This window comes from Corylus avellana, chromosome 1, assembly GCF_965113065.1.
Source record: "Corylus avellana chromosome 1, dhCorAvel1.hap1.2, whole genome shotgun sequence".
Classification (NCBI taxonomy): Eukaryota; Viridiplantae; Streptophyta; class Magnoliopsida; order Fagales; family Betulaceae; genus Corylus; species Corylus avellana.
This window is the reverse complement of record NC_142490.1, coordinates 43,681,386-43,700,619: the sequence shown is the minus strand read 5'-3', so window position 1 is coordinate 43,700,619 and position 19,234 is coordinate 43,681,386. Positions and strand designations below refer to the sequence as shown.

The 19,234-nt window shown below is 35.4% G+C and overlaps 1 protein-coding gene and 1 pseudogene across 1 annotated transcript; one reads left to right on the top strand and one right to left on the bottom strand.

Annotated features, from left to right (window-relative positions):
• The first annotated feature begins 637 nt into the window (after positions 1-637).
• LOC132172770 (PapD-like superfamily protein) lies at positions 638-4,498 on the top strand. Its single transcript, XM_059584341.2, has 7 exons — positions 638-1,054; positions 2,526-2,596; positions 2,775-2,856; positions 3,001-3,113; positions 3,663-3,740; positions 3,863-3,982; positions 4,073-4,498. Exons 1-7 carry the CDS (start codon positions 793-795, stop codon positions 4,130-4,132), a joined length of 786 nt encoding a protein of 261 aa, XP_059440324.1. The 5' UTR covers positions 638-792; the 3' UTR covers positions 4,133-4,498.
• A 3,671-nt stretch (positions 4,499-8,169) lies between these two features.
• Positions 8,170-9,612, bottom strand: LOC132169922 (serpin-ZX pseudogene; annotated as a pseudogene).
• Between the last annotated feature and the right edge of the window lie 9,622 nt (positions 9,613-19,234).

Here is a 19,234-nt window from a genome sequence, read left to right as displayed (position 1 = left end):
ATCATTTACATATCTTACCCCTCCAATTGAGCCCTGATTGGTTGGCTGATACCCTGATAAGAGAGAGAGAGAGAGAGAGAGAGCTGGACCCCTGGTGATTAGAGTATTTATTAAAGAAGGCTTCAAAGGTCAACATTGTTGCATCATCGCCGACGAAAGAAGCTCCTTTTTAATGCCTTCTTTTACCAAAAACGCGCTTTTGTAGAAAAAAAAAAACACACCTGCCCCCAAAGTCAACGGCCTGTCCTTAATTGACTTGGCCCTTAAGCTTTTCACTATAAACGGGACATCGTTTTTGCTACAAATGTCGTGTCCCATTTAAATTCACTAAAGACAAATCAGAATCATTTTTTAGAATTTTTAAAATATTTTATAAATTATATTTTCTCAATTTTTGTTAATTTTGTCGACTTAGTATTTATCATTTTTTTTTTGTTTATATTTTTTAAAAATATATATTGGCATTTATCAGATTCACAGTGATTTAAATGATTTAAAGAAAAGGGAGAATATATATTATAATAGTTAATTCTAAAGCATCTACGACGTCCCCAGAAACAGAAATTGGGGACAGCACGGACGTGAACCGAACCAGTGAAATACACATAAATCATCCCCTGGAATCCGACTCGCCCACCTTTCCCCACCACTTGCAAAGAAAAGCCCACCAACAACCAACGCCGAAACTTAAGCCCGTGATTGACAAGGCAGAGACCGAGTCAGCCACTCCTTCCATCGCATTCGCAGTCCAAAACGACCCCGTTCAGCTCCCGATGCTCTTGAGTTTCGAACATGGCCATAGCGGACCAGAAGTCTTCGTCCGAAGGAACTGGAAAAGCCTGGAACTTCTTTAAGATACCGTTCCTTCACTCGGGGACTAGTCACGCCAATATGTCGTCGTCCTCGTCGTCCCAAAACACTCATTACCAGAACACTATCAACAGCAATCCTCAGCTCGATGGCGGCTCAAACTCGGTCTCTTCGGTCGCCAGGTCGCTCCTCCCGGCTCGGCGTCGGCTCAAGCTTGATCCGTCCAATAAGCTCTACTTTCCCTGTACGTATGTGTTTGGTAGCTCTTGAATTTGTGGCTTTGTGTCCGATCTAATCTAATTGATTTGATCTCGCTCTAATTTCGGGGGTTAATCTTTTATGCTTGATGAACTTGTAGTTGCATAATTCCAAAAAAACACAAAAAGAAAGCTGATTCATATAGACTATCAAGCTGTTCCGAATTTCGCTTTGCAACAAGAATTGGTGCTAAATTTGATTGTACCATAAAAATAGAAAGACAAAGCTTTACCTGTTTGGTTTTATTTTTTGGTAAGAAAGTTATATCATGTCTGCCTTTTAAGGAGACTTCTTGTTTCCAGGTCTTCAGTTTATTACATCGCGTGTTTATCCATAACAACTTCCCCACGGGAGTAATTGTCGTTTAATTTTGTTGGTGGTCTTAGACTTGGATCAACTGTTGACATAATAAAGAGATTTCGGTGGTCCTATATATTTTTCGGTATAAACCTAACTTTGTAGTGAATTTTTTAGGGTAAATAGACCATGGAGTTCTTAAAAAATTCTACTTATTCTGTTTAATTATTGTAAGAACTTCATGGTAGAGTTACCTTGAAAAATCTAGACGATTCTAATGTGGATTCATAAAGTGCAGTAAGAGATCATATGTTTTTTTTTTTGATAAGTTGTTTAATTTTATTCGAAAGCGCAAATGGGCATAACCCAAGTATATAGAGAGTATACAAGAGAGACACTCACCCGCTTAAAGATAGGAGAAAGAACACAAATCCAAAAATTCCCAAAACTTAGAAAAGCAAGAACTATTTGTAGCAGTCATCCGCCGTATAGGTTTTTGAACATAAAATATTTTAAATATTCCACTGTTCTCACGCAATTCAAAGTTTTGGGAGTTGCATTTTCTCTGGATGCACCACATCACACAAAGGGGGCCTATCCTTCAGGCTTCTAAATTGTGGTGACTATCACACTGCCTATCCAACTGCCAATAACTCCACCACCCGTTGGGTCATTACCCTCTCCTTCCTGAAAAGATGGAAAATCGAATCCCACAAGTCTCTTAACTACATCGCAATGAAACAGCATATGATCATTGGATTCCTCGCTCTTCTTACAGATGCAATGCCAATCCATTATTGTGGCTTGCCTTTTTCTTAGATTATCCACAGTCAAGATTTTTCCTACCGTTGTTGTTCAAACAAAGAAAGCCACCCTTGAAGGCACCTTGCTTCTCCAAGTGCTCTTCCATGGAAAAGAGTAGCCTATGAGTACAGAGGATCGGAACCTTAAATGTGTGTATAATTAACCACTTAACCCATGGGTTACAAAGTTTAAGATTTTGTGTCACCCTCTCTCTCTCTCCCTCCCTCTTTTGTGGAGAAGCTTGTTTTGTTCTTTATTTTGTATGATTGTTCTTCTCATATTACTACATGCTTGCTCATGTACTCTCGCTTGATGATTTAATTATTTATGTTTCTTATTTTTCATTTTTTTTGAAGATGAACCTGGCAAACAAGTGAGAAGCGCTGTTAGGATTAAGAACACAAGCAAGTCCCCTGTAGCTTTTAAGGTAATATGATTTTGTTTTTCTTCTTGTGTCATTATAGGCTCTTAGGTTTTGCCCTGAAATTGGGAGATATAATTTTATACATATACCCTTTTATAAATGGCATGTTATAATTGATAGTGTTATCATAAGGAACACTTGAGCAAATCATCTGATAAATGTCTTGTTTTTCTTGCTTTAGTTCCAAACTACTGCACCAAAAAGTTGTTTCATGCGTCCTCCAGGGGCAATTCTTGCTCCCGGTGAGAGTATCATAGCAACTGGTAATAATCGTTCAATACTTTTGTGCATTTCTTTCATTTTCAATGACGTTCTTGCATTTGGGATGACAAGTATGAATCTGGTCATCTTTCAGTCTGATTAATACATTTACAAATTTATCCTTTTGATTTGGATGGATATGCTAGTGTTCAAGTTTGTGGAGCAGCCAGAGAACAATGAAAAACCGGAAAAGAGCAAGCTTAAGTTTAAAATAATGAGCCTGAAAGTCAAAGGAGTAACAGATTATGTGCCTGAGCTGGTAAGTTTCATGCTTTCCTAATTACTATAATGTTATCATGTAAAATTTGATGAATGTGAACTGATATATCTGATGTTTGTCATGGGCTTGAATGAACATAATCTTGGCAGCATACCATGACTGGATTAGATTATACAAAATTGCTGCACATCCATAATTTCTTTCCATTGGTGGCAGAAGTATAATCTCTTATATGATCAAGAGGTAGTGAAGGAGGATGTTATCTATATGAGCTTTATTGTTTAGAGAAGGAGGATGTTATCTATATGAGCTTTATTGTTTAGATTAATTTCTGTTTTTAATGGATGTTTGTGAAGTTTGGAGAAGGAATGATACTAGTTGCCATGGTTCTTAAATATAATTTATTAATTTATTTATGATCAGCCTGCTGTTACCAAATTCTGGGTTGCTTACTACCTCTATTAGATGCTTACTTTTCCTGCATGTTGTAATGAACCTTTATTCCTTGCTCGTATATACGAAACGTCATTCAAACTGTTCTAGGAGAAGTAATCTTTGACGTTATATTTTTCTTCCCCAACCCCCCAGTTTGATGAGCAGAAGGACCAAGTGGCAGTAGAGCAGATTCTGCGAGTTGTTTTTCTAGATCCAGAGCGTTCTACCCCTGTAAGTACAATTGGCGTTTATGATTGCTTCTCTATTTGTGCAACGATTGAGCTCTTAACATGCATGACATACATATGTAGAGGATGCTTGTTTATGAGATCTAATTTTTTGTTCTTTTCAAGGCCCTGGAAAAGTTGAAGCGCCAGTTAGCTGAGGCCGAAGCTGCACTCGAGGCACGGAAGAAACCTCCAGAAGATACAGGTCCAAGGATTGTAGGGGAAGGGCTCGTCATAGATGAATGGGTGAGTTTATTGTCTTTTAATTTCTTATGAAAATTTTTCATGTAAACTTTTGACTTATATTGGACAATTTATCTGTTGTTGTTCTCTCAGAAAGAGCGGAGGGAAAGATACCTTGCTCGACAGCAGGTTGAAGGGGTAGACTCGGTATAGTGTTGCTTGTGGTTCTTCCAAGTAAAATTTAAACAGAAAATTTGTATAATCTTCTGTTTAAGTATCATTTTCAGCGCTGCAAAAGTTTCTATGCAATGAGAAGGATGTTGTATTCATAGTGATGATTAGTGAACTCCTCCATCTTTTGGTGAAAAAGTATTTGAGGTGAATCTTCTTTACCAATTGAAGGACTTATTGGTCAGCTAGATGCCACCTGCGTGTAGATAGTAGATTTTTGTTCTCCTCTTTCTCCCTTGGAAATAAAATGGGTATTAAGTGGTGTAACGCAGTAAATTGTTCACAATGTATTTAGGAATGTTTTTGGATTAATATGCTTTATGAATGGTTATCATGGTATTCTCTTTCTCCCCTGTTGTGTCTTTGGCATACAAATTGATTGTAAATGATCAGATATTAAAGTAGGCGACAAAAGGTGCGACCAAACAGAGGTAAGAACAAATCTTGAGATCTTCTCAACAAGATCATGTTCGTGATTGTGGTAGAAAAGGTTGGTGGGTAAATGTTCTGTGCAAATTGGCGCCCAACTCGCTGTGATGGGCGTGTCGACAACTCTATTACTGGTCGGTGGCATTGCCTTGTAAAGTTCTATTCTCTTTTTGGTTGTGGTCCTAGTGGACACCACAAGCCTTTCATTTATGCATTTCTACTAAGGTTTGCCTTCACATGTAGTGAGACAATAAGGTTTACATGCACGCAATTCAAACAGCTCAATTTGGGCAGCCTACAACGAGGGATGCTGTGAGCCCACCTTGCTCTGAGCAGCTTAACTTAGGGTATGGGGCCTGCCTTCCTGCTCAAGGCAAATAGTCTTGCAACTCCCTTTTGTGGGACTGCTTGAAATTCATGCAATTAAACACTCGACGGTAGGAATCCTTATACGAGAGAATGAATCAATGTGTTCATGTTTATGTGACTGCCAAAAAGCCCAGTAAATTACTCGTTGACACAAGATAACCCCTCTATCTTAAGGGGGTTTATAAGGGATTTTTTGGAAATTTCATATTTGTAATTTGTTTTCTGTTCTCAAGAAAAATATATTAACAATTAACTCAAAGCACAAAATATTACTAAAAATACAAAACAATTTTTACATTTACGTTACATTAGAATACTATTTCTAGCCAAAAACAAAACAAAAAAAACACACCCAAAACACTTTAACAAATATACCTAGACTTCAATGGCCATTTTGTTTTGTTTTGTTTTTTTTTCTAATAGGATTAGCCATATCGGCTAAAAAATTCAATATGTGGCAAAACTCATCCACTGAGTCAGAGCTAGGGGCGGAACTACAATCAAAAGTGGGGAGCAGTAGCCCCCTCCCAAAATTTTTCCAGATAAGTTATCCACCTTTCAGTGCAAAAGTCTCAGACTTTCACGTGAAATCGTCATGCTTGCTTTGAAAAAAAGCATGTTATCCAGCTTTCGGTGAAAAAAAGTCTCAGATTTTCACTATATATATATTCAGGGAATAATCCTCTAGAAGTCGTTTTTTTACCTCCGAGAAAGCCTTTTTCCGTTTTATCTTTAAAAGATAAATGCTATGAGTACCAGATCTTTTATATGGATATCAAAATGATGTGGAGCTTATTAATTATTACTCATAGCATTTTTCTTGATTAAATATTTTGATCCTCTTCAATAAATAAACTCCACTTCATTTTGATACCCATTTCTTAATAAAAGCCTTGCTACCCTAACATTTCTCTTACCTAAAATTCTAGTTTGACACTGAAGAAGAACGTTTTTTGTGCATGTCATGGTAGGTTTAAGTGGATAAACTTGTGAGGGATGGCCAAGAGAGTTTCGATATAGACACCACCATCATCAGATAAGATATTAATCCACAGAAAACTCCGCCAATGGTAAAACTAGAAACCATGGCTCCCACCAATGGAAAATGGTATCGGTTTCTGGTCCGCAGAACCGCCCCATCTCGCCATTTGCTCCCCTATATATCTGCAATTTACTCCTCTTTCTCAGACACTTGAGCAAGAAACAAGAGAAAGTTACATTAGTTTAAACAACATCATAATTGAGAACAAAAGCATAGACAAGATGAGTTATTTGAGCAGAGCTTGCATGGCAACAACCGTAGCTGTGATTGAAGGAAGCACAAGTCATAGCTCCCGGTGGAATTTCTCCAGCCTTCAACTTCAACAACCTCTTAATGCCGGCAACCGGAGACACTTTTCCTCCGTTAACTCGCCGGACGACGGGTTCCATGTCCAGGCCGGTGACGAAGAGAACAGAAGAAAAGAGGCAGACGAGTCCCTTCAGAAAGTGATGTACTTGAATTGTTGGGCACAAACCTGAAGACAGACTCAAAAAGAGTCAGAATTTCAGTACTGAAGAGAGTGTGGATCGTTTCCCCTGTCGCATATGCAATAGAAACAAGTTCTTATGATTCTTCAAGGGAATCTTCAACCATCACAACGCGAAATATCAATTTAATAGCCTATGAAAAATAATTCATCCAATCCAATTTGAGAAAAAGCTTTATCCTTACAAAATTGACTTGAGATAAAATGGGAATTTAAGGGATGGGACTTGGGAGATCGAAGACTACCTCTCTGTGTTAATCCCAATAAAAGGTAAAAAGCATGGAGAAGTGGAGTCACAAACACTCTGAATCTTTCTAATCTTTCAACATAAAAATAAAAAGAAATTCTAGTCCATATTTCTATTCATAATGAACAAATTTATTGTTTGTTGTCTTGTTCAATCCGCCATATCTTTGTTGAAAGGCATCAACTTACACACAGAACCAAGAAAATTGCCGACCTCTTGTGTGCAATTCATATGACCAGCTAGTGTTATTTATTTTTTTATTTTTAACTCTATCTTTTAATCTTTCCCCTCTCTATGTTCAAGTAAAATGAAAAGTTACATTTTTTTGTTTTTGATGATGGAATAAGCAGTTGGGTTCGCGTAGCCAAATTCCCCAGTCTGTGATTCTGTCTACGGTGTGGCAAGTGGAGACACTTGCTTTGGAGTGACACAGAAATTCAACTTGACTACCCAATTATTTACTTCAATCAACCCCAACATCAACTGTAGTGCACTCTTCGTTGGTCAATGGCTTTGTGTTGACGGGGCTATAAATTAAATGGCTTGATCTTCATATTCTTTCAAGTACTTGGAAATATATCCTTCATGAATAAGGAAATTAAGAACTTATTATCTTTCCGGGTGGATTTTTTTATTGGCTATTTAATTGAAGTGGCCATTTGTCATATTTCTTGAAGTTTGAAATTATGAAATTAATAAAACATTCTCTCTCTCTCTGGCTGTGTTTGCCATTGGCTTGAAAAGAAAAAGTGGCCGTAGTGAGATTTGATTGATGTGTATAAAAAAAAAGGGTGAGAATGTTTGATATGAAAAAACGAAAATATTTTGTTTCTATTTTTCTATATTATATGTTGTTGTTAATAATTTTTTTTTTAAAGAAAAATCTTACAATAGGAGTCTTTTCGATTCTCCCTATGAATGCAAGAGAAAATAGGAGACTAATTGTGAATGTTTCCAATCACATTTAAAAGCAGCATATCTAACTACACAATGTTCAAAATAAAATGCACTACATAAAAGACAATTAACAAAGGAAAAAGAAAAAAAGAAAAAAAAAAAAGGTCCAATCTTGAGGTTCTAGCAGCACAGCAAGGGCTTCACCAAATGCGGCCGAAGACGAGAAACACGTAGTAGCAGCATGAATCATGAATAATTTTACTATTAGAGAATCTAAAACCACAACAGCAACTGAGAGATATCTTTTAAGAGCAAGAGCAAAGCACAGCATAGAAACAGACTAAATATGAGCCAAAAATTAAGTCTTCACCTAATAATAAAACAGCAGGAATAATATATCCAAGGCCTATACAAGTAAAACAACATTTTTTTTTGTTTTTTGGTATTTAGTAACGATTTTTTAACACCCACCACCACCACCAGTACTAGCAAATCAGAAACCACTGACATATAAACTAAAAACACAAACTCACACAAAAAAAAAAAAATCAGTCACTGAAATCTGTGGTTCCTCTGCGTGAGCTAGTGGTCGTAAGACTGTCTAATGAGTGGCCTCTCACATGGCCACTCAGACCAAAACCATCCATCTTCTTTTCCAGAAAGAATCTCTCCCTCTCAATGTGTTTTGCCGGTGGAGGTGGAATTACAACATGTGGAAGATTCGATTCGTTTTGTTTGGCAGGTGCTGGTGGAATTGCAATAGGATTGAGCACATGTCCAACGAATAGTATCATGCCACTCCTATCTTCTCTGATCAAGAACAAAAATGGGTGGTCAGCAACAAAGTCTATTTTTTCAATGCGGTGCACGCTACGTCGCTGGTTACCGGTGGCTGAGATAGCTGCAGCTTCTGTGCCTTCTTCATTAACTTCTATGAAGGATTTATGAAATACGCCTGAAACATATAGCTCCTGGCCTACTTGTGAGTCGACCATTTCTGTCAAATTTCCAGTAGCACAGAAAGGAAGTACTAGTCCTAATCCCTTAAGAACATTGGAAGCTTCAAACCCAAAAGAAATCTTAAACTTTGGGATCCTGAAGACACCCAACTCTATTTCTTGATGTGGAAGGTGGCGATATAAGAAGCTAGATTCAGAACACACTTTTTCTACCAAAGATGGCAACCCGTCTTTTGCATCTGGAAGAAAGAAGTACATGGAAAAGAAGCGCTCATCCACACCTCGCTTATAATGGTGTCTAAGGACTTTGAAACCATCAAAAGCTCGGGCAACCTGCTTCTTTTTGCTAGTCATGAAAGGCACTTGAACTGAGCACCCATTTAGAAGGTAGAAATCATATTCTTTTGTTGCTGATGCATCAAACTTCTGGTTCCAAGTTCCTTTGAAGTATAGTGCATTAGCAAGGACAAACCTGGTTTCGTTGTCAACAGACCCAGGAGGAAGAACCTCTTTGATAAGGCCACTAGTCTCCTTCTCAGCCCATAAATTCACTTCACTTCTCACTTCATCACCCTTGGTCCGAAAATCAACCTGATCCCAAGCCGCCTTATAGGCATTGTCTACAAGCTGTTTGAAAGAAGGCTTGAGAGACAGAGACCCGTCGACCCAAACCCCAGTGGCGAAGGACAGGCAGGGCCCGCCCATGGGTTCGCCGTTCCCGAAGACCACGACTATGAGCTTGGAAGCTAAGGACTGAAGCTGGTCGTTGGACTTTGACTTCAAGAAGCAGAGCAACTCGTCCAAGGTGGCGCCGTTAGACCCCGCCGCCATCAAGCTTAGCAACACGTTGATTGACGATGGCGAGAACACAACGTTGGAGTCCTTGCCTTCGTTCAGCAGTAGCTGCTTCGTGATCCCTAGAGCGACGTCGGTTTGGTTGCGAATCGACTCCCGGAGGTTCACTAGTCGTTGACTAATTTGAGGATTCGAAACTTGTAACTCGAAACTCTAAAGAGGTTCCTCGCAATCCATTACTAGTCGTTGGGTAATTTGAGAGATTAATTGAAACCCAAAAGCTGGCCGACTTAAATACTAATAACAATAATAATTATAAGAAAACTAAGCCAAGAATAGATGGAAAGGGTGCATATCTCTTCTTACAAACCTCATTCCTTTGGACAAGGATTAAAATTTAATTTTAACTTATAAATTATGTCAAATCATTTAAATTTTTTAAACGATTTATTACTTAACATCATTTACACCGTTAAATATAATGACATTAAATGCTGACAAAAAAGAAAATTATATTTCATTAGTTGCGGGTAAAGGGTGATTTGGGGTGTTGGGAGTTGAGGTGTGCAAAGGTTCCCATTGACGTAAAGAATGAAGAATCTTGATTATCAGGCCTCTTCAAAGGCTAAAAATTATATAAACTTATAGAGAAAATTGATTGGTTAGTTCAAATTCAAAGCACGTACAAAATATATATAGATGTAATTTATATTATTTACACAAATACAATCCTTTCCATCAAACCGAGCTTAACCCTTCGTATATACTTCATAGCATACCCTTTCATAAAATTGAAAAGGTTTGAAGCCGAATTTCTGGGCCAAGGAGCACGACAACAACTGAATGACTCAAAGCACAACAACATAGATGCCAAAATGTGTTGTCACCTCGTATATATTGGCTTCTAGAAGCATCATTTCTTAACTATCTTTCTTTTTTCTTTTTTCTTTTTTTTTTTTTTTTTTTTGTAATTCATTTTGTTAACTCTTGCTTTTAAACAAAACGGTTGAAAACGAATTAATAAAGAAATTTTCTAAATGACAAAAAAATAAAATTCTTTGACGTGGCAAGGCTCAAAGGGAGCACTCATTCTTTGAAGCAAGAATTTCACAAATACAATCAGGAGAATCATGAATCCACGTCCTGTCCATAATCTGCATCATAGCTAACTTGCCAACCCGTGAGCAGTTTGGTTATACGGTGTCTCCCTCTCTGTCTAGAGTCTACGCCTTTCAAGAGTTTGGTTTGCATCGTGTTATTTTTTTACTATTGAATATAACCTTTAGAAGATTTCCAAGCATTAAGTAGATTTATACTAGTGAGATTTAATTCTTTTTTGATAGTAAATACGAGGAATAAATGTCCTGACAAAAAAGATATTCATAGACTTCCTAAAAAACCCTTCATACTTAGTAGCGATCGCACTCAACGTTGTTCCCCCTCCCCCCATGGTGGGCTTTTCTAACAATAGCAAAATAAAGTACATTAACGGGACAATTATTATTTATGATGGTCTCTTAATTGTTGGAGTTGATATGTGTTGGTAATAATTTCACTCAACTGGCCCATCAGATCTTAGGCTTCAAAGCCAATAAGCTTACAAGGAAAGCACCATTGGAGTATGAGTCTTAAATCCAAGTTCAATTAAAACTCATTGAAGAATTTAACATAACAGTCCTACTCCAAGCCTAATTGAAGTAGACCACATGTCCAATTTAAACTTTCACCACTCCCACATCAAGTTAAAGAATGAGACATAATCCAAGTTGAATTCTACCTCTTAGCCTATAAATAAGCCCCTACACCAAGTACATCACTTAGACTGAAACTAACTTAGACATCTGAGTTTCCTAATATAGACGCCTTCGAAGAACTTGTTCACACCATACTAACAATATGGTTATACCTTTTCACAAACATGACGAATTCATTCGGCCTAAGAGAGGATTGAGCACATGTCCAATGAACAGTACTACCATGTCACTCAACAACACATGATGGTAGCCAAAAAAGCGCATCAACAGAACATTTATTGATTTTTTCTAATCAACAAAACAATTATTAATTATGATGTTCGACTACTTGATGAAATTCAGATGCTTATAATTTTCTCTTCATTTAGCCTGCGAGAGGATTGAGCACATGTCCAATGAGCAGCACCACGCCACTCATTTCTTCTTTGATCATAAACAAAAATGGGTGATCAGCAACAAAGTCTATCGTTTCAATCCGGCTTGCGCAAAGTTGTCGTACACAAGCAGCGATGGAGACAATTGCAGGTTCTGTTCCTTTTTCATTAACTTCAATGAAGGATTTATGGAATAAGTGTGAAACACATAGGCCCTGGCCTACTTGTGAGTCAACCATTTCTGTCAAATCTGCTTCAGTACAGATAGGGTATTCCAGTCCTTATTCCTTGAGAACATTAGAAACTTCAAAGTCTAAAGAAATCTTAACCCTTGGGATCCTGAAAACTTCTGGTTCCAAGTTGCTGATGTATCAAATTTCTGGAAATGATATTTAGAAGGTGAAATCATATTCTTTTGTTGCTGATGCATCAAACTTCTGGTTCCAAGTTCCTATGAAGTATAGTTTATATATTACCAAGGACGAGTCCAATCAAGCTGTCAACTGACTCAGGAGAAAACTTATATATATATATATATATATATATATATATATATATATATATTACAAACCTTGTGAGTTGAGGGTAAGGAGAAGTTTTCTTGTGCATTAACAGTTGTCCAAGTATATCTTGAATGGCACGATATATACTTTATCTAATTGGTCTCGTTGTTCATTATCTTGTGTAATCCGACACGTTTTTATTGAAGTGGATCAAATTTTAAGCAGATCTCTGAGGATGGCATCCTTGTGTGCATCTCTTTGTCATCAATGACAACTGTAATTTAACTCGCTAAAGCCCATTTTTCTTGTAGTGTGTGAGACTGGCATCCTCGTATTCAATACCCATTTTTCTTGGCTTTGGGTATTGAATAAATCCATGAATAAGGAGAGAGAATTATCTTTCTTATCTTTTTTTTTTTTTTTTTTTTTTTTTTTTAATATTTTGTATTGGATCATGTAATATGTGTCAATAGCCATTAGCCATTGCTCTTGGCGGTGAAATTATGAAATTCCTTTCAAAAAAAAAAAAAAAAAAAAAAAATTATGAAATTGATAAAATTTTCTTCTCCCTCCTCGGTAAATTGCTAGCTACGTACTAAAAGACCTTAGGTGCAATATTATGCTATTTATTTTTCCATTTTCTGGTCCGTAGACCGTAGTAAGCCATGTGTGCAGAGCGGAAGCAATATCAAGCAACAAAAATTGAAATATAATCGTCAAAAATAAATAGATGGTTATACATTTTCTCTAGCTCGACAATTTTTTTTTTTTACATAAAACAGAACAACAAATTACAACAAAGTGCTGGACAACCCAAACAAAAAGCAGGACAAATAAACATAAAATAAAAAACAAATTAATGCAAAAAATAAATGAAACGGGCCTATGGTTTCTTAGTACGAAGACCAAGAAAATGGACCACCAAAAAAGGCGGTTATATATATAGTGTGTCAAAGAAGGCACAACCACAAGGGCTAGGGAGGAGCACGGAATTGGAAAAATTTCACAAACCTCCTAAACCCCAAATAACAAACAAGAACCAACGGTGGCAGGGACTCGAATACACAGAGAAAAGAACAACATAAAAACAAAAACAATGAAAAGAAGAAACAAAACCCAGAATAGACTATGAAAAAACAACAAGAAGATTACAAGAAATACGAAAGACAGCAGCATCGATCGATGAAGAGGCGGAGATTCAAAAGACAGCAGCAGCATCTTGTTATTTTTTTACTATTGAATATAAGTATATAACCTTTAGAAGATTTCCAAGCATTAAGTAGATTTATACTAGTGAGATTTGATTCTTACCATTGATAGTAAATACGAGGAATAAATGTCCTGACAATAAAGATATTCATAAACTTCCTAGAAAATCTTTCATACTTCATAGTGATCGCACTCAACTTTCTTCCCCCTCCCCCCATGGTAGGCTTTTCTTACAATAGCAAAATAAAGTACGTACATTAACGGGACAATTATTATTTATGATGGTCTCTTACTTGTTGGAATTGATATGTGTTTGTAATAATTTCACTCAACTGGCCATCAGATCCTAGGCTTCAAAGCCAATAGGCTCACAAGAAAAGCACCATTGGAGTATGGAGTCTTAAATCCAAGTCCAATTAGAACTCATTGAAGAATCTAACACAACAGTCCTACTCCAAGCCTAATTGAAGTAGACCACATGTCCAATTTAAACTTTCACCACTCCCACATCAAGTTAAAGAATGAGACATAATCTAAGTTGGACTCTACCTCTTAGCCTATAAATAGGTCCCTACACCAAGTACAACACTTAGACGGAAACTAACTTAGGTATCTGAGTTTCCTAGCATAGACGCCTCGAAGAACTTGTCCACACCATACTAACAATTTGGTTATACCTTTTCACAAACATGACGAATTCATTCGGCCTAAGAGAGGATTGAGCACATGTCCAATGAACAGTACTACCATGTCACTCAACAACACATGACGGTAGCGAAAAAGCGCATCAACAGAACATTTATTGATTTTTTCTAATCAACAAAACAATTATTAATTACGATTTTCGACTACTTGATGAAATTCAGATGCTTATAATTATTAATAAAGATGTTCGACTACTGCGAGAGGATTGAGCACTTGTCCAATGAGCAGCACCACGCCACTCATATCTTCTTTGATCATAAACAAATATGGGTGATCAGCAACAAAGTCTATCGTTTCAATCCGGCTTGCGCAAATTAAGATGTCGTACACAAGCGGCGATGGAGACAATTGCAGGTTCTGTTCATTTTTCATTAACTTCAATGAAGGATTTATGGAAAAACCAAAAAAAAAAAAAAAAAAAAAAATCTACAATTGAAAAATTGAGAGTGAAATATATTGGAAAAAATGAGTTTCTACGAAAAGAAACTCTCTCACTATTAATATTTCCTGAATTCAATGTAAAATTTATAAAAGAAAAGCAATCATTTGAATAAAAAAATCATATATAAATTAGAAAAAAAAAATAAGGGTCAAAAACAAAAAATGGAAGAACATAAACACCGGAAATAAAGATAAAAAAACGAAAATATGAAAATATTAATATAATTGAAATAACTATTCTAGCAAAACAAAACAAAAAAACAAAGAAAAAAAAAACTGTAGTATAATTTTTCATTGAGAAACAACGATTGGAAAATTGAAAAGAACAGTTATAGGAAAAAAAATAAATAATAAAGAAAATAACTGTAGTTTAATTTTTCATTGAGAAAAAAAGAATAGAAATTCTCTCTCTCTCTCTTGTCTTTTTCGGAAATTGATTGATATAAATAGAAAGTAAAAGCAATAAAAATAAAAAATAAAAGCAAAAAAAAATATATATATATATATAGGGGATAAAAACAAAAATGGAAGAACATAAGCACCAAAAGTAAACATATAAAATGACAATACTAATATAATGGAAAATAAATGTTCTAGCAAAAAATAAAAAATAAAAGAAATAAAAGAACTGTAGTATAATTTTTCATTGAGAAACAACTATTGGAAACTCTCACGTACTTTCCCTCCCTCTCGTCTTTTTCCTGAATTGAGTATGAAATTTACAAAGGAGCATTGAGATAAAAATAGAAAGCAAGAGAAGAAAAGAGAAAAATAAATAGAGAGAATTTGAGAACCTTTGTTTTCTCCATTAAGATATCAATTAAATGTATTATAAACAAAACCCCTACATTTTAATTGTCTCACATTGAGATATAAAGAAAAAGCAAGAGAAGATAAAAAGAAAAATAAAGAAAGAGAGAGAGAGAGGGAGAGAGAGAGAAAATTTGTAAACCTTTTGTTTTCTTCATTAAGGCAGTTAAATATATTACAAATAAAATCCATACGTTTTAATTGTCTCACATTGAGATATAAACATAAAGCAAGAGAAGATAAAAAGGAAATTATATAAAGAGAACCTTTTATTTTCTTCATTAAGATATCAATTAAATGCATTCTAAATAATATAAAGAGAAAGCAAGAGAAGATAAAAAGAAAAAGAGAGAGAGAGAAAGAGAATTTGTGAACCTTTTGTTTTCTTCATTAAGACAATTAAATATATTACAAATAAAACCTATACATTTTAATTGTCTCACATTGAGATATAAACATAAAGCAAGAGAAGATGAAATGAGAAAATTTGAAAAGATTTTGTTTTCTTCATTTAGACAATTTAATGCATTACAAATAAAACCCTTATGTTTTAATTGTCTCACTAAAAGGCTAACATCTAAAACGCCACGTGTCGCAATTCTATGCAAGAAAATTTGTGAAACTTTTGTTTTCTTCATTAAGACAATTATGTCTCATATTGAGATATAAACATAATGAAAAAGATGAAAATAAAATTAGATAAAGAGAGAGAGAATTTGAAAACTTTTTGTTTTCTTCATTTAGACAATTCAATGCATTACAAATAAAACTCCTATGTTTTGATTGTCTCACTAAAATGCTAACATCTAAAATGCCACGTGTCACAATTTTAAGTACTTTCTAATAGGATTGATGGAAGACACGTGTTACAATTCTACGCACTCTCTAAACTAAAACTCAGCTTTTATATATATATATGATGATTAGGAATTAGCTTCTGGAAGCATGGTACCATTTTTTAACTCTGGCTTTGAAACAAGAGAAATGCTATAAGAATTCCCTCTTGAACACTCTCAACTCAAGCGTGTACTTTTTAATGTGGGAGTAGTAAAAAGAGAGTAAGCAGACATGATTAAAAAAACGTTGTAGTGGAAAACTAGAGTGACAACTCTCACATTAGAGAGTATGCACGTCAGAATGTAATTGAGAATGAGAATGTTCGTGTACACGTTTGAATGTAAATGAACTGTCCCGTTTCCTTGGTGAAAAAAGAACCAATAAAGAGATTTTCAAATGATAATAATACAACGTTTTCTTCAAATTTAAAGGCTCAATCAATGGGTTATGGGTGTATGCTATCTCCCAGTGTACACTTTTTCTTGATTGTCAAAAGATTTTCCTAGAGAACCGTTCATATTAATCACACTCAACTTTTCCCCAAAAGACCAACAACACAAGACAAAAAATAAAAAAAGAATTATTGTTCTTTATATAATCTTGTACGTGTAATCCGCCATATCTTTCATGAAGTTCATCCACTTTTGTGCAGAACTCAGAATCACATCCGGCTGCATGCTAGAAAGCCGATCTCTTGTTTGCAACCCATATGACAACTGTTACTTTGCCTAATTTCTTGGTCTTTTCACTGATTTTTCTATTATAAATAGGATGTTTCCATGGAGACCAAAACTCACTAGAGGAGCTTCCATTAGAAGAAGGAAAAAGAGAAGCAAATAGAAAACATGTCTAGGGCTACCAACACAACAGCCGTGATATCTAACTTGGTTTTGATGCTTTCTCTCCTCCTCGTCTTCTCCAGGGCCGAAAGTCGATTTTTTTCGGGTAAATTTGAGTCCAACGGTATCATTTACCATCATTTGCAATAGAAAATGATTGATTTAAATATTTAATTAATGTTTTTGTTTTCGATCTTGAAATAAGCAGCTACATTCCTACAGCCAAGTTCTCCCACCCTGGTTTGTGATTCTGTTTACGGAATAAAAAGTGGAGACACTTGCGTTGGCGTAACACAGAAATTCGAGTTGCCTACTGAGCTCTTCGATGCATTCAACCCTAACCTCAACTGCAGTGCACTGTTCGTTGGTCAATGGATTTGTATTGACGGGAATATAAATTAAAATGGCTTAATTTGAAAGTAATTGGAAATAAATCCATGAATAAGAAGAGAAGAAGTAATTATCTTTCCATGTATTTTTTTATTTTCAATCGTTATTCTTTGTTTATTGGTGCTGAAATTATGAAATACAACTCTGTCTCTCTCTCTCTCAATTGATGAAAATTCATTCATTTCATTGGGTGTCTACATCTTAATTTATACAGTGCTTAAAAACGTAATTAGCTAAACAGAATCAGAAAGAAAACTCTCCAAAGAAATATGCTTAAAATATTACAGTTTTGTCTACCATTTCATACAAACTAAATACTGCATGGACTGTACCATCCAATGACGGAGGAGAGTTTAATATAAGTAGAGATCAAGGGCCAAAAATTTTAGTGGGTGGCCCAATAGGCAAAAAAAAAATTCTTGTGTTGGGGGGATGGCCTACACCGGCCACCCCAGTTCCGTCAGTGGTACCATTAGTAATTTATAAGAAACTTACCATAAAAATTGTAGTACTGCTAATAGAAATAATGTTGTTAAATGTTTCCCAAGCTAAATAGGGAAAATACAACTAATAAAACAAATAATATAACGGTAAATAAGGGTATTTTATTATTAGGAAAATACTAATATATTCTTCACAATTTTAGGTGGGCTATCTTTTCCGGTTGTAAAGTAGGCCGTTTGTTAGAAAATCTAAGTAAAGCTTGCTTGGGTGTACAACTTTAGAGTAGGCCCAATCCTCTTTAGTCAATAGTTGAATCTTAACGGGCTGGAAATTCTCCCAGACTTAATTTATCAAACTAATATATGTCCAAAATACATTTGATTTTCACATGATTTTTTTAAAATGCTTGAAAAAAAAAAAAAAAAAAAAAACACGTAAGAATCACATACGTTTTGAACACGTGTTAATTGAATAAATTAGGTTAAATAAAGGGTAGGAGAAAATTTATCTAACCCAATTTGTCCTTCTAAAATTTAAGCAAGAGTTGTGTATTGACTAAAGCTTTGAAACCAATGATGATTGATGAAGAACGGTGTAGTCGTAAGAAATTATTCAATTATTGGTATGGATATATGTGAGATAGCTTGCAAGTTGGAAGCAACCCCGGGAGATTCCAAACCCTAAGCAGGACTTTGCTTTTAAGTCTTAATATGATTCCCTCCATGAACAAAAAGAAGGTCGGCACGTGCAAACTAAATGTGACAATTTGTGTTTGCATGTCAAGGTATTGATATTCAATTATATGAGTCAACTCTAAGCCAACATATTTTATTAAACAAGTCAGATTCGTAAACCCTAATCTGCTAATTTCATATTGGGTCTGTGTCATGTCTTATTTCGCATTTTGAATTTCAGTTGTGTTGAAGTATTAGTATAAGACTGTATAAATTAATCATAACTCAACCTATTTAATTAAACTTTTTAAACCCTTCAATCATAATTCACTAATTTTTTTTTTGTGTGTCAAGCTTAATTACTAGCCTAGTGTCGACATCCTTCCCACAAAAGACTCTTATACACATTGATATGAAGGAACAAAAGAACTCTTTTTTTAACTTTAGAATCGCATGTGGTTCCTAAGTAAAGTTGTTTAATACCAATTCACGAGAAAGAGAGAGAATTATATTATATCTTATCCAAAAACATAAGGGTAAGGAAAGGCAAAAGGGCATGAATTGAAAATGAATCAAAAGTGTAGTCATGAGATTCTCCTTTGCTTCAGTGCAAAGCCGTGACCAAATCTACCTTTCCCACAAGATTTTGGCCTATCATATCATATCATATGAGCTTCGCATTTTTTGTTCTATCTATTCATCATTACGCTTGTTACCGAAAGCTCCTACACTCTCATTATTACGTGAAAAAAGAAGAAGAAAATGCTTCACTCAAACCATGTGAAATCCGATTCCCCACTTGTTATAAAGCTGTGAATGTTGCAAAATGTTCGTTTTAGTTGTGGATTAAGTCTCCCTTTTTCAGGAAACTGCCTTCCA